Source organism: Amblyomma mixtum, chromosome 6, assembly GCF_055824585.1.
Source record: "Amblyomma mixtum isolate Tamu chromosome 6, ASM5582458v1, whole genome shotgun sequence".
NCBI classification, from domain to species: domain Eukaryota; kingdom Metazoa; phylum Arthropoda; class Arachnida; order Ixodida; family Ixodidae; genus Amblyomma; species Amblyomma mixtum.
In genome coordinates, this window is record NC_143017.1 from 85,297,909 (window position 1) to 85,310,721 (window position 12,813).

General features: G+C 44.3%; 1 protein-coding gene across 3 annotated transcripts in view; it reads left to right on the plus strand.

Annotated features, from left to right (window-relative positions):
• LOC149339582 (neural cell adhesion molecule 2-like) overlaps positions 1-12,813 on the plus strand; it is a 177,177-nt gene that overhangs the window by 156,501 nt on the left and 7,863 nt on the right. For all 3 annotated transcript variants that reach the window (XR_016283532.1, XR_016283533.1, XM_089548287.1), the window contains 2 exons: positions 10,886-11,014; positions 12,613-12,640. Coding sequence is in view for 1 of the 3 variants with exons in the window: in XM_089548287.1 (XP_089404413.1) it covers positions 10,886-11,014; positions 12,613-12,640 (157 nt within the window). In the remaining 2 variants the exon portion in view is untranslated. The remainder of the gene's footprint in view (positions 1-10,885; positions 11,015-12,612; positions 12,641-12,813) is intronic.

Sequence of the window (12,813 nt, forward strand, 5' to 3'; positions counted from 1 at the left end):
AGAAAGAAGGTGTCTGGTATAATTTGAAAGCATAACCAGTTCCTGGAAGGACGTCGGCTGCTTCCATGAAAAACAATGTAAAAAATCGAGTCAGGACTATTTAGAAGTGTGCTGTATGAGCGCTTTTTCTTTGCGCCTTAGTATCGTCGTCACGACTGTCTGACGAGAGAAAAAGTTTTCGAATCGCAAAACTTTCGTAGCACCTTATGGTAAAAGGGACATTAATTTATTCAAAGGTCTACAGGACGACAAAATGCCCGAGACTAACACCGTACCCGGGAGTGCTCCGTGAATGTTCTTCGATCGATCGATCAATCTATCAGTCGGTCGGTCGGTCGGTCGGTCGGTCGGTCGGTCGGTCGGTCGGTCGGTCCGTCGGTCCGTCGGTCCGTCGGTCCGTCGGTCCGTCGGTCCGTCGGTCGGTCGGTCGGTCGGTCGGTCGGTCGGTCGGTCGGTCGGTCGGTCGGTCGGTCGGTCGGTCGGTCGGTCGGTCGGTCGGTCGGTCGGTCGGTCGGTCGGTCGGTCGGTCGGTCGGTCGGTCGGTCGGTCGGTCGGTCGGTCGGTCGGTCGGTCGGTCGGTCGGTCGGTCGGTCGGTCGGTCGGTCGGTCGGTGCGTCGGTCGGTCCGTCAGTCAGTCAGTCAGTCAGTCAGTCAGTCAGTCAGTCAGTCAGTCAGTCAGTCAGTCAGTCAGTCAGTCAGTCAGTCGGTCGGGCGGTCCGTCGGTCGGTCGGTCGGTCCGTCGGTCGGTCGGTCGGTCGGTCGGTCGGTCGGTCGGTCGGTCGGTCGGTCGGTCGGTCGGTCGGTCGGGCGGTCGGTCGGTATTTTCCATTTCATTTTTAAAAAAACCTGCTAAAATCTGTTGCCCTGTATTTACAAGAAAAACTCAAGCTATTTTTCATTCAAGATTCCTTCTTTGTGCGTAATTCTGGGCAGATTTTAGATTTTTGTCAAGCACATGTGGAACATGGCCTATCTGTTTTTTTTTGTTGACATAAGAGATCGCTATTATTCAATTCCGCGTGACGCTTTGTTATCTTGTGTTGGAAATTGTACTGACAAGTACGGGCCGATTGCGTTTCAAAATGCATCTGGCATATCGGTGGATGGATTTCTAGAACTATTAAAATTTTATCTCAAGTCCACTTTCATAGGATGAGATGGAAAACCATACCTTCAGAAAGCAGGCATTTCTATAGGCTCATGCACAGAACCCATCCTGAGCGATTTGTTTTTAGCCCGTTGGGACAGGTCTTTTGCTGAAACAGTTCAAGATACCGATCTCATCAACATTTTAAAGTATGTTGATGACTTTATAATTGTACTTAACAGAAATGACGGTTCCTTCAAGGATGATGCTTTTAAGATCCTCACTCTCTTCCGTAACTATTCCAGACCTCTAGAACTAGCGTCTGAACTGCATGAAAGAGGCATAATCAAATTCATTGTCATTAACATCATATTTCTTCATGATCGGACATGCTGGGTGTTCAGGCCTCGTGGCGAAAAACCATCGCTGCGTTTTCATTCAGCGTACTCTAAATTCTTAAAAAGATCCATTGCTCGCCTTCCAGTTCTTAAATCTCTCAAGAAGTCCTGCCCGCACCTTACGCATGAAAGCTTTTCTGAGCAGTGTGAGCGGCTGGAGAACGGCGGATACTCTCCCCATAACCTGGCCTCTGTCGCGGAAGGTGCTCTAAAGAAAGTCTGCCAGAAAAAACTGCAGGACAGTAAAGAAGCTGCACGTAAGAAAGAAAAATTTGCCGTTATTCTATACCTTCAACGGCTGTGCCATAATCTAAAAAAAAATAGAGCAGCATTCAGGAGCTATAGTGGTTTCTTCGGCCCCTAAAAAGTTGAGCAGTCTGTTCATAGAAAATTTGACATCATTTAAAAAGGCGACTGGCTGTACAAAAAAAACATACGAATAAATTTGTTAATTGCATCGAATATATCGTTTATCAGATACCCCTTTCATATGGCAAGTAATATGTAAGACTATCAGGCGGATGCCTGAATGATAGTTTTCGGGAGCGTGGGCGTGACGTAAAGGACATGTGTGGGAAAGTTTTTTCAACCCACTACCTTGTTTCCATTGCGCACTGCTCCTAAAAAAATGTGTGATTTTAAATGTACACATAAACCGCTTAACCTGGTCAATCATTGACGCTGAATGGATTTCCGAGTTTGAAGATGACTTTGTGCGTAGCACTTCCATCGCGCTGTTGCAAAAGGAGCTGCATATCTGTCTGATACACTTTGATAGCGCATGGTTCTATGGTGCATGCGTGATAAGTCGGAGCATGAACCACCCATCTCTTGCGAAATAATTTTTTGTTGGAAGTTAGCGCAGTGTGTGTCTGTCTTTTAGAGTCCTCGTCTTTTTGCAATACGCTTTTCTCCTTGCAATATGAACCAACAAGCACAAGCGTCTACCCTCATGAGGAACAAACTTATTGTGTTAGTCTGCAACGCAGCCCACTTTTTGCACTCTGTTATATTGCAGGAAATAAGCTTTTAAAGCGTGAAGAAAAAACTTTACTGATAAAACCTGTCCGTAATAAATATTGCATGACAAGACTGCAAATTCATTAAAAATGTGCTTAAACTGAAGGAGAAATATAAAGTTGACTACAAAAAGGAAACCTCAAGAAGATATTCATATTACACAACTCCAAATAGAATTCAATAGAAGAAAAAAAGAGAAAACTACGACTACCAAATGTGGTATTCCAATAGAGCACTTACGTATAATACACAATCATCATAAAAGGCTAACCGACAGCGCACGTACTGGCATGTTCAGTAGTTTATCCAGAGCGCGAATAGGAATACAAAAACTTAAATTTCTATATGAAATTTGCTTCCAATGGATTATTTTAGCCAGCATTTATGTCAACGACGATGTCAACGTAGGCTTTAGTGTAGATTTTAATGATCGAAGAGCTGTGAAAGTCATTGTGTGTATTTGGAAGTTTGTAGCAATAGAGTTCATTTGCCTGGAAATCACTCGTTGGCGGACGCTTGGCTTGAGGTGGCTGCCTCTTATATGCTTACTTTTTGACTGCCACATTTCTTTCCTGTGTATGCTTCGTCTCTCCCTTATTTGCATTTTTATGCACACCTTCACGTATGCTGCCATCGAGATGGCGGGCGCATGAAAACAAGACAGGCAAAAAAATAAAAATCCTGCCCACACTGCAGGTTATGCAGTTGTGAACCTTTCTCTTTTGTATTGTAGTTTATTATGATAGAGTCCTTGCGTAGTTGAAGACTTACTAAAATTCGTTCTCGCCGTAGTATCACACAACCAGCCAATTATAAAGCTTCAGAGAAAAAGAGCGAAAGCGCGACATAAAATTTAGGACGAAGTTTAGTTTACTAGGCTGACATGATTTAAAAATGAAGCGATTTTAGGTTATATTTGTTTCTTCTGAAAATACTCCCACCGGAAAATAATTTAAAGCTTAAACAAGGAGATAAGCCGCGCCATTTGAAGTCAGCACTATACCTCGTAATTTCAAGTCAACGCTAAGTAGGTCACGCAGATTTAGTCACTCCAATAGCTGAAAGTAATTTGGACTGCTGTTCAAACCCTCATAGCTTTGTGCTTTGTTTTTTCAATCCTCGTATAAATGTAAAGTCGCACCATATTTTTACAGCGACTGCCAGAAGTATTGAGTAGGATGATAATGATACTTATAAGGCATTCAGATGCATGCAATGAGCATCGCAAAATAGTTTCACAAAAACGCTAGCTACATTTTGGCGATTACTCGAGGGACGGAAAAAAAATGGTGCAAAAATATGGCGGTAGGCAAATGCAGAGCCGCTTCTGTGAGCGTTGTTTGTTTCTTTTATTCCTTCTTGTACAACAACAAAAAAAAAGGCTTGAGGTGGAGTGAGAACCAAGCGTTGTGAAAAAATTGGCAGTGTTTAGGTCAGCTATGCCAGGATATACATAGCGAGAGGTGCGCAGTCTCTCTCTCGGTCTGAGGCAAGCGGAATCGGCGTGCGGCGCCGGCAGATGTGACGTCATTCGGCTGGTCCTCTCGGTCGGAAGCGAGCGGCGCGCCGCGCGGCGCACCAGCTGCTCAGCTCTAACGTCACTAGGCTCCTCGCGCATGCGCATTAGTTGCGCCGAAGTCCCACAGCGAAACAGCGAGACTGCGTGTAATATAGCTCTCGCTTTAAAACAATGGACTTGGTTTTATTTCCTTTCAAAGTCTTCATGCCCCCACTCGTACACGAGCGCAATTTTCTTCCCCGTCGTTACATAGACCTGAAGCTCTAGCAACAAAGGAGTCGCCGTAAAAGCTTTCTGGGGGTATAAACACGATTCCCAGGCACATGAGCATATAGAGATAAAGTGAACGGAAAAGAAAAAAAAAAGCTTGGTGATCTTCCCTCCGACGTCGAAATTTATTCATTCTTCTAGGATTATAGGAGGGTCCTTTGTTCATGAGTCTTCTTTCTCTCTTATTTCTTCAAAATTTAGAGCCCGTTTTTCTTTTCTTCCCTCTTCCTGATCACAAAAGCATGTAAGAAGAGGCTGGGAAGGAAGTGTAAAAACTAAAAGAAAAAGGAAAGGCATAGTTCAGCTCTTTTCTTTATGCCACTTTTTACGCACGCGCGAGCCCTGGAGAAGAGCAAGAGCGGGACAAGTTCATAGTGGTTGCCCCTGGTAACTCTCTCGACGGCTTGCCGAAGGAGCGTCAACGGCATCCGAAGAGGCGCGACGATTGGAGAGTTCGAGGAAGAAAAGAGAGAGAGTGAGAAAGAGGTGCTCTGCGGACCGGCATAAAACGGGGCAACATTATGCCCAGGCATAGAAACCGCTCTGTCGCCTGCACGCGACAATGATGGCCCCACGAGACGAGCCGGCTCTCTCCAAGGAAGAGGCGGCTATAGCGAGCTGCTGCTGTCGCTGCTGCTGCAGCCGCTTGCCGAGACCGACGGCAACGCCACCGCAGCGATTTTCAGTGGCGCTTACTCCGGAAAATACACTCTCTTTCCCCTCTTCCTCTTGCTCTCCTGCTTAATTCTCCTCTCCATTCCCTCGTTTCCCAACCTCAAGCGGGCTTCTTTCCTTTCAAGGTGTCGAAAATGTGGAGAAACGCGGGAGCCGTGGCGCGAACGGAAGAAACTGCTGGAAGGACGACCGACGAAACGACGCCCTTCAAGAGTAGGAGAGGTGGGAAGGCGCGCCCAAGTCATTTCCATGTTTCGTACCAGCAGTATAATTTCGCTTCTTCGTCGGGGCGACGCGGCCTTGGACGGCGGCTGTAGCGCCAACAGCTGTAGCAGATGTGCGTCATAGCCGACTTTCCTACAACACCGTCCCGCGTGCGTGCTTGCGCGCGAGCCCATCATGCACAGAGAGCTTCAACATCCCTCTTTCCTCCGCCGTTCTCCGCGCTCCCGCTCCCCGCCTCCCGGCGCTCCTTTAGTCATCGTCATTTGCGCCAGCGGCGGCGTCGGCGTCTCTGCGCTGCTCTTCTTTGCCGTCAACGCCGTCCACGCTCGACTATTCCCGCCTAATGACTGATTTGTAATGCAGTCAAGATGTCTGACACACGCTACGCCACCCACGAGCAAGGAAGCAAGCAAGCAAGTACTGGCGAAAGAGGACGCCATTTGCGCCCGAGGTCCGCGGTTTAGAGTTACCTGTGCATCACTTTGCTCGAGCTTGCGCTTTGGTTTCTTTTCACCCTCACATAGATGCACTCTATTTCCTTCGTCAGCTGCGGTTTGGAGTATCGTTTTACTTGCTTCCGTTCACAAGCAGCCTCTTCCGTCCCTCCAACGACCGCAGGAAAACTTTTCTTTCTCTTGTCCTTTTTTTTCCCGTGTTTTCCTCCCTCGTCAGTAGTGTGAGGTTGTGAAAGTTGTACGGATTTTTTCAAAACTAAAAAGTCCAAGGGGTTTGCTTCTAAACGAAATGACACAGCTTCTGTAGAATCCGGAGAAGTTCTGGTTTTCGGAAAGGTTATGTTGGACCGCTGGCGATGCAAAGCAACCCACAGAGCATGTTCTAGAGAGAGCCTTTTGTGCCCGTCACTTTTTACAAAAGCTGCACGCGTGTACAAGCACAGCAAGTAGCTCATTTATTAATTTATTTATTCACTTAGATATTAATTTCTGGTGGACTTTGGAAAAAAAAGATGTGGTTCCGCAGAGAGCCCGTAGCAGTGCTCATGAATTTAAAAAAAAAACGACATATGAAAGTAAACTTAAGGTTCCAAAAGTAATTAAAGGTTCCACAAATAAACTTGCCGGCCTTGTAGGAAACCCGTCCAAAACTCTCACTGAAAGCAGCCAAAAAGCGTCGACCATTCAGAAGACACTCGACATCCAGACTCGGCAGCACAACTGCCTGCCGCGAGTGCGTGCAATTCCAAACTGCAGCACGACAACAGAGGAACAGGCAACGCTTTCCGAGTCTAACTGGCCCCTCTCTGCGGTAATGCAAAGATATTTGTTGCCACTTTAGAGGCCATGCTTAATTTGACAACAATCGAAAGAGGTCGTTATATGAAAGCCTGTGATAGAACAATTTATTTATTTATTTATTTATTTCAAAAATTATTTTTATTATTTCTAAAATTCACGCAACCAAAAATATCTTTCAAAGAACAATGTGTGTAGCACGAAGGGAATTGCAAATTTATTTGTTTATTTATATCGTTTTAACGTCCCAAAGCTACTCAAGCTATGAGGGACGCCGTAGTGAAGGGCTCCGGAAATTTCGACCAACTGGGGGTTCTTTAACGTGCACTGCCATCGCACAGTACACGGGCCTCTAGTATTTCGCCTTCATAGAAATTCGTCGGCCGCGGCCGGGATCGGTTTGCAAATTTCCCTAGTGCGCAGAAGAAAAAAAAGACGCGTCCTAGCCTCAATCTAGTTTGATGGCGTTATTCCTGAACGTCCAATCACTAAACATAATTTCTTTTCGATGCATTTCGCCAGTGGTTCACAATAGACTAGGTTTATAGTTGTTAGAAGCACGCTATACTTGGCGAGTTGATTGGCGTTCATTCTTTGGGTGTTTTTTCCCTGTTTAATCCGGATATGTTTGTAGTTTCTCACGTGAGCCTCCAGAAACTATATATATTGCATCTGATACCAGGTTGTGATAAAGGCAAGCGCCGCCTTGCGTCAAAGTGAAGCTCTTACGGGTCTCATCTTTCCTTTAAGGCACCACCGCGGCGCAAGTTTTGACCACAGTCGTTGCAGATAAGCATCTCGTCTTTTTTTGTTTATTTTCTTTCCTGACCAATATCGCTTACAGCGATGGGCGAGGCCGCAGCATGAACGCAAACGCACATATTCCGCAACGGGCCCGGGCTCTAAGTTCTTTCCCAGAGATCATCAATCAAACTTCTCAGAAATCTATGTCCAGCCTCACGAGATCATACGCACACGTTCCTGATCTGCCTGTGGTTTGCTATCCCGATCCGATCTGGTTTAGCTGTTGCAAATTCCTACCGCCGGGCCTTCTTAAATTTCCCGCAGCATCCGACGTTTTGTCATTTCTCGGACGTTTGACAGCCCGAGGTACAAAAGGTAGAAGAAAGAAAGTAGCTACGATGTCTCTATTTTTAGATTAAAAGAAGGTTTGCTTTGTTAGTTTCTTCCCTCTGTTTACTGTAAACACGGCTGCCCGTCTTCTTGGGGCTTCTTTCAGCTTTTTTTTTTTTGTGGAGTTAGGCGCATGCATGCCGCAGTTTGCTTTATCGGTAGCTGCACGCGAACCAAGCGCGTTTTCATCCACGCTTTCTTTCGCTTCCGGAGGTGAAATTGCACGCCAGCTATCAATCATCACTCCTGACACAGGCAGTAAATCAGGTCTCTTCTTGCCGAAAAAGTTTTTTTTTTCCTCCAGCGTATCGTTTCATTGCTGCTTTTTCCTTGAAAGGAAAATTGCCGCGACATTTTGGGATGTCGTTCCTGGAACTAGGCCCTGAAGAAACAGTTTAATCAAGTGCTGCTTAGAGATAAAAGTTATTCCTTAAACGCTAGATGGCTTCTTTCTTTCTCTACTTGAAAATTTCCAGCATGAGTTTCTATTCTTAGGGTGTAGAGGCTGTTTTGGGCGTTTCTTCGTTTTGTTGCTAAAACGTCTTTTCTTTTTTCAGTTTCTTTTTGCCGAGATTTAATCTCAGTAATCTTCCGGTTTTATGGCATACATCTTGGGTACCAGAATTGGGTAAATATAGCTATTCCGGTTAGTAACCTCCATCACTTTCCTCGGTATTTTCTGAATAAAAACGGCAGATACCTCTGTATGTGTGTGTGTGTGTGTGTGTGTGTGTGTGTGTGTGTGTGTGTGTGTGTGTGTGTGTGTGTGTGTGTGTGTGTGTGTGTGTGTGTGTGTGTGTGTGTGTGTGTGTGTGTGTGTGTGTGTGTGCGTGCGTGTGCGTGCGTGCGTGTGCGTGCGTGCGCGTGCGCGCGCGCGCGTGTGTGTAAAGGCTGGAGGCGTAATTTAGGGAAATATTAATTATCGGCAACGTTTTTACCACAAGATTTTCTACGTACTATCCACAGTAAAAGTTAGTGGGACGCAAGTGTATTCTGCGCAGTCATGTGATATAGTCACCTGAAGTGTATCGATGTATGAGAGGGCGTGCATGCTCTGTCCGCTGGTAAAAATGCTACACGACTTGGTCGCGAGGCAGGGACGCAAACATTTTTATTCCGGTAACATGCCTCCCACAATCCCTTGCTACCGATAGTGCATTAACAGCAGCTGAGTACGGTTTTCCTCGACAGCTATACACTTATATATATGTCTCAAGGCTCGAGCCTAGACAGAATGTCGACAATAAATATCTTAGTTCAAGATATATAGAGGGCCTGCCAAATTATTCAATATTATTTTTTTTTGCAAAGCCGTTAAAGGTGCGTCGGTAAGACCCGTGAAAGGTTAACTGTACGGCAATGTGGACAATATCTGCTTTAGAGTGCAATAAGGGAGGATAAAGTTCAAAAATAATATTTTTTCCTTTCAAGTCGCAAGACACTATGGTGAATTGAAGGCCGTGAACATTGAAGGCGGGTCCAATTTATAAATTTCTGAATCATCATCATAGATGAAATTTTTGGACATGATGAATACGCTTATTATATAATATGCAAACTCTGCTATGGTGCATTCCACATTGTTATAATGGCCTCTAAGTGCATAGTGTCGTAGCGGGAATTGCACTAACATCTTCTACGTCATTAAACACCTACACTGCGTTCAGCATACGGCAGAAGAGATCCTATTTTAACATAGTTCAATGCGAGGAATACCACTTGAAGAGCCATCAAAAATGTATTTTCCCGTTCGATATTACGAAGCGCGCTGCTGATGGCGGAATTTTAAAACAGGACTGGCCTTCGATTTTGACACCTTTCAACTTTGTAATTTAATTATATAACTTGAAAACGGGGAAAAAATTTCACAACTTAATATTAGTACAATATCACTTTTGATTTATGGCTTATGGGTGTTTGACGTCCCAAAGCGGCTCAGGCTACGAAGGGCGCCGTATTGAAAGTCTGGAAATTTCTACCACCTGGAGTCCCTTTCTGTTGCGCTCTATAATGTAAATTATGTCCACTGTAATATAGAATAAACCTGCGGAGACGGCAGTGAATAAGTTTTCACTGCCTGGAAGTAAAATATTTGGACCCACTGGAGCATGCTCGGAAAGTGAAGGCTTCACAGAGAGAAAAAACGAATTTTCGCTGAAAGAAAACAATACGTCTAACGCTGCAATGATAAAAAACAGAAGGAGGGGGCGGGGGGTGCAGGAAACTAAGATGGTGGGTATCAGCACCAAACCTAATTGGCATGACCTCAGATGCCGTAGACTGGAGGCTGTATGAAGTACCCTATTCCTATGAAGGCAAATGGTGTTTTTGGGCGGCACCACTGCTGACTAGGCCACACGACTCTTAATAACAGTTAGTTAGTTTTTACCTTTAGTCCCTCTTTTTCAAGAGGTATGAATTTGAGTACTCTTAGCTGGGGCTCCCTGTATATTAAAGAAGGCAACAGTTCCCGAAATCAAAGAAAGCGTCAGCTAATTTTGTTTTTAATGGCTAATTAGTAGTGTAACCATTTTTTTGCCTGCCAGGTAGCTCACTTCAAAGTGGAGAAAAATCAACCGCACACCGCTACTGCGATCTGCACCCACGTCCCTCGTAGGTCATGGGTTAGTAGCTTTGGTGGCGACTGTTCAACTTTCTACTTTCGAGTGTATGCTTGTTACATGTGCGGAGGAAGGAAGATGTAGATACAGAATGTTTTACCTAAGACTTTCTTCAAATTTTGAAAATAGGCTTTTTGAGTTAGAAAAGCGGAAAACTTTTGCGATTTGTGGCGTTTACAACAGATGACGCCACCCATCCACCACATCGTATTTTGTTCGTAACTTACTGAGATGGGCATTAGGGCAGCCGACGCATTGCTAGCAAGTTGTGTCATTCAATGCAAAAGTAATCTGTGTAGAATAAAGAAAGTTCGGCAGCTAGAATAAAGCGAATTGAGCTTCCAACCGCTCTCACCATCGCAACAATTTTCCCTTCTGAATGCAAGAGTTGTGGCTTTCCCTCATGACTTGAATGCTTGGGGAAGAATATGGCGGACCTGCAAGCAACTCTAGATACTATGCAGTAACTTTACAAGAGACGTGGCGTAAAATTTCTATTCTTAAGGTGAGTCTGCTGTCAAAAAGGAGTCGTGTCATCGAAAAACAAAAGCAAGAGTGTCAATGGGAGTGGATTAGCCCCCCACCGCCATCTAGTTGGTGGACACAGAGCGATGCTACCACAATGTCGCACGTAATCAGCGATTAAGAGCCCTCTCAACTTTTTTTTTTCGTTTCTGCAACAGCTGGAAGTCGTGGCATGATCACCGCCTGGCCCATAATCGGAGCGCTGTTGGGACTAATTGCGACGTTGCTGGTTGCTGCGGTGGTGATTGTCGTCTACGTTAAGTACAAGTACCCCAAGGGAAAACGAGGTACGTCTCTGTCATTATCAGCCTTCTTGTAGAATAGCCCAGCTATTTTCACGTGAAAATGCCTGCCTACCAATTTCAAGGCGCTGCTTCGTGTCAGAAAAAAAGCAAAGGTACCTAGAGTTATTTGTTCCGGACGTTGTGAAGCATGGCACCTAAATAAACTTTGCAGTTAAAGTTGTTAGGTTTTGTATGGCTCATTTATCGAAGGGAGAATAATTCGGAAATACGGTCCTTTTCTCCTTCTTTACGATATCTTATTTCGGCCAACTTTTACAGGAAAAAGTGGATTGATGTTCTTCAGCTTAATTACATCATCCAGACACGATTAAAAGAGGAAAATAAAATGAGTGTGGAAACATTGACACTGCTGAATTCTGCTCTTTACGAACCTTTGCAGGAAGTCACAAGCATTTCGTCTCGTATTAAAGTGCTTTACCCAGCTTAAAAAGTACAAGATATACCTCAGTTAACGTCCTCAGTTAAATACCTCAGTTAACGTTCTTTCATATAACTGTTTATTTTCCTTTACATTAAGCTATGCCTTTTTAGTATGGTCGACAACAGCAGCAACAAACATTAGCAAATTATTAATATTGCAAAAACGGGTCTTACTTCTGGTCTGCAAAGTGCCGTATCGCTCCCATATTGCAGACCTATTTGAAAAACACAATATCGTTCCTATTACATCATTATACAATTACGAACTATCCCGCCTTTATAAACTGGGAATATTAACAAATAATGATGCATTAACTAACCTAGCAGGATTGCAGATAAACACCACCACGTATAACGTACGTTATTTGGAACCCTGGAATGTCACCAAATGCTGGACTAACCACGGGAAACAAATGTTGATGTACTCATTGCCGACGGTTTTAAGTAATATTTTTATCGAAAAAACAAGGACATTTCCGCGATTTCTTCAAAGAAATTCCGTACCTTGTCTGTATCAGATGTTTTTTTTTCTTTCTTGCCTTGGTTTGATGTTGCTGTGCACCGCCTTCGCCGCACGCTACTGCGCTGCGGCGTATGCGTGGAGGACAAGACTCCTCAAGCTGTTTTTATAGGTTTTTACCTGCCCTCCTCGCAACATTCCTTTTTGTTGCGGAATAAATTTCAATTTCAATATACATAACAGAACTAAAAAAAACTAAACACTGAAAACATCAAGTGAAAAGACTGCTCATCTAAATCTGCCGCATTGGGCAGCAGCAGTTGGTTAAGAAACCATCTTAATTAGCTGTATTTCGCTGGCGCGTTGCTTCCTTTTCTCGATCAGCCCAAAAAAGCGCTTTTCGCCTTCTCTCTCAGTACTCTTTATCTCTTCATGTTCGTATTCTTATTCATCTGCTTTTTCTTTCTTCTCTTCGTCCTAGCCTTCCTCTCGCATTTTCGTTGTTTCATTACGTATTCCTTACAAATTTATTAGCAAATTACAAAAGTCAGTTTGCAAAGCCAATCAAGGTATTTGTTCCACTGTGTGTTGCACATTATTATCTGTATTATGGTAATGCATTTATCTTCTAGTACACCATGTGGAAATGGTACTGCGAGTTTACTAACTAATGTGATTTTGCCTCGTTCCGTTTCAACAGACACGTACAGTGAACCAGGCGATGAAAAGTAAGTAGCTGGCTCAGCGTATTTTCTTTATTTTTGCTCATTTTTACGTTTCTACGCACAGTTCCCTGCTAGATATATTTAGAATGACTTTAGTTCAAGCATAATAACAACATCGACCGTCAGCCGACTTCAGACATTGAAGTAACAAGCCCTCTTGTCCCTGCGAAGCGCTT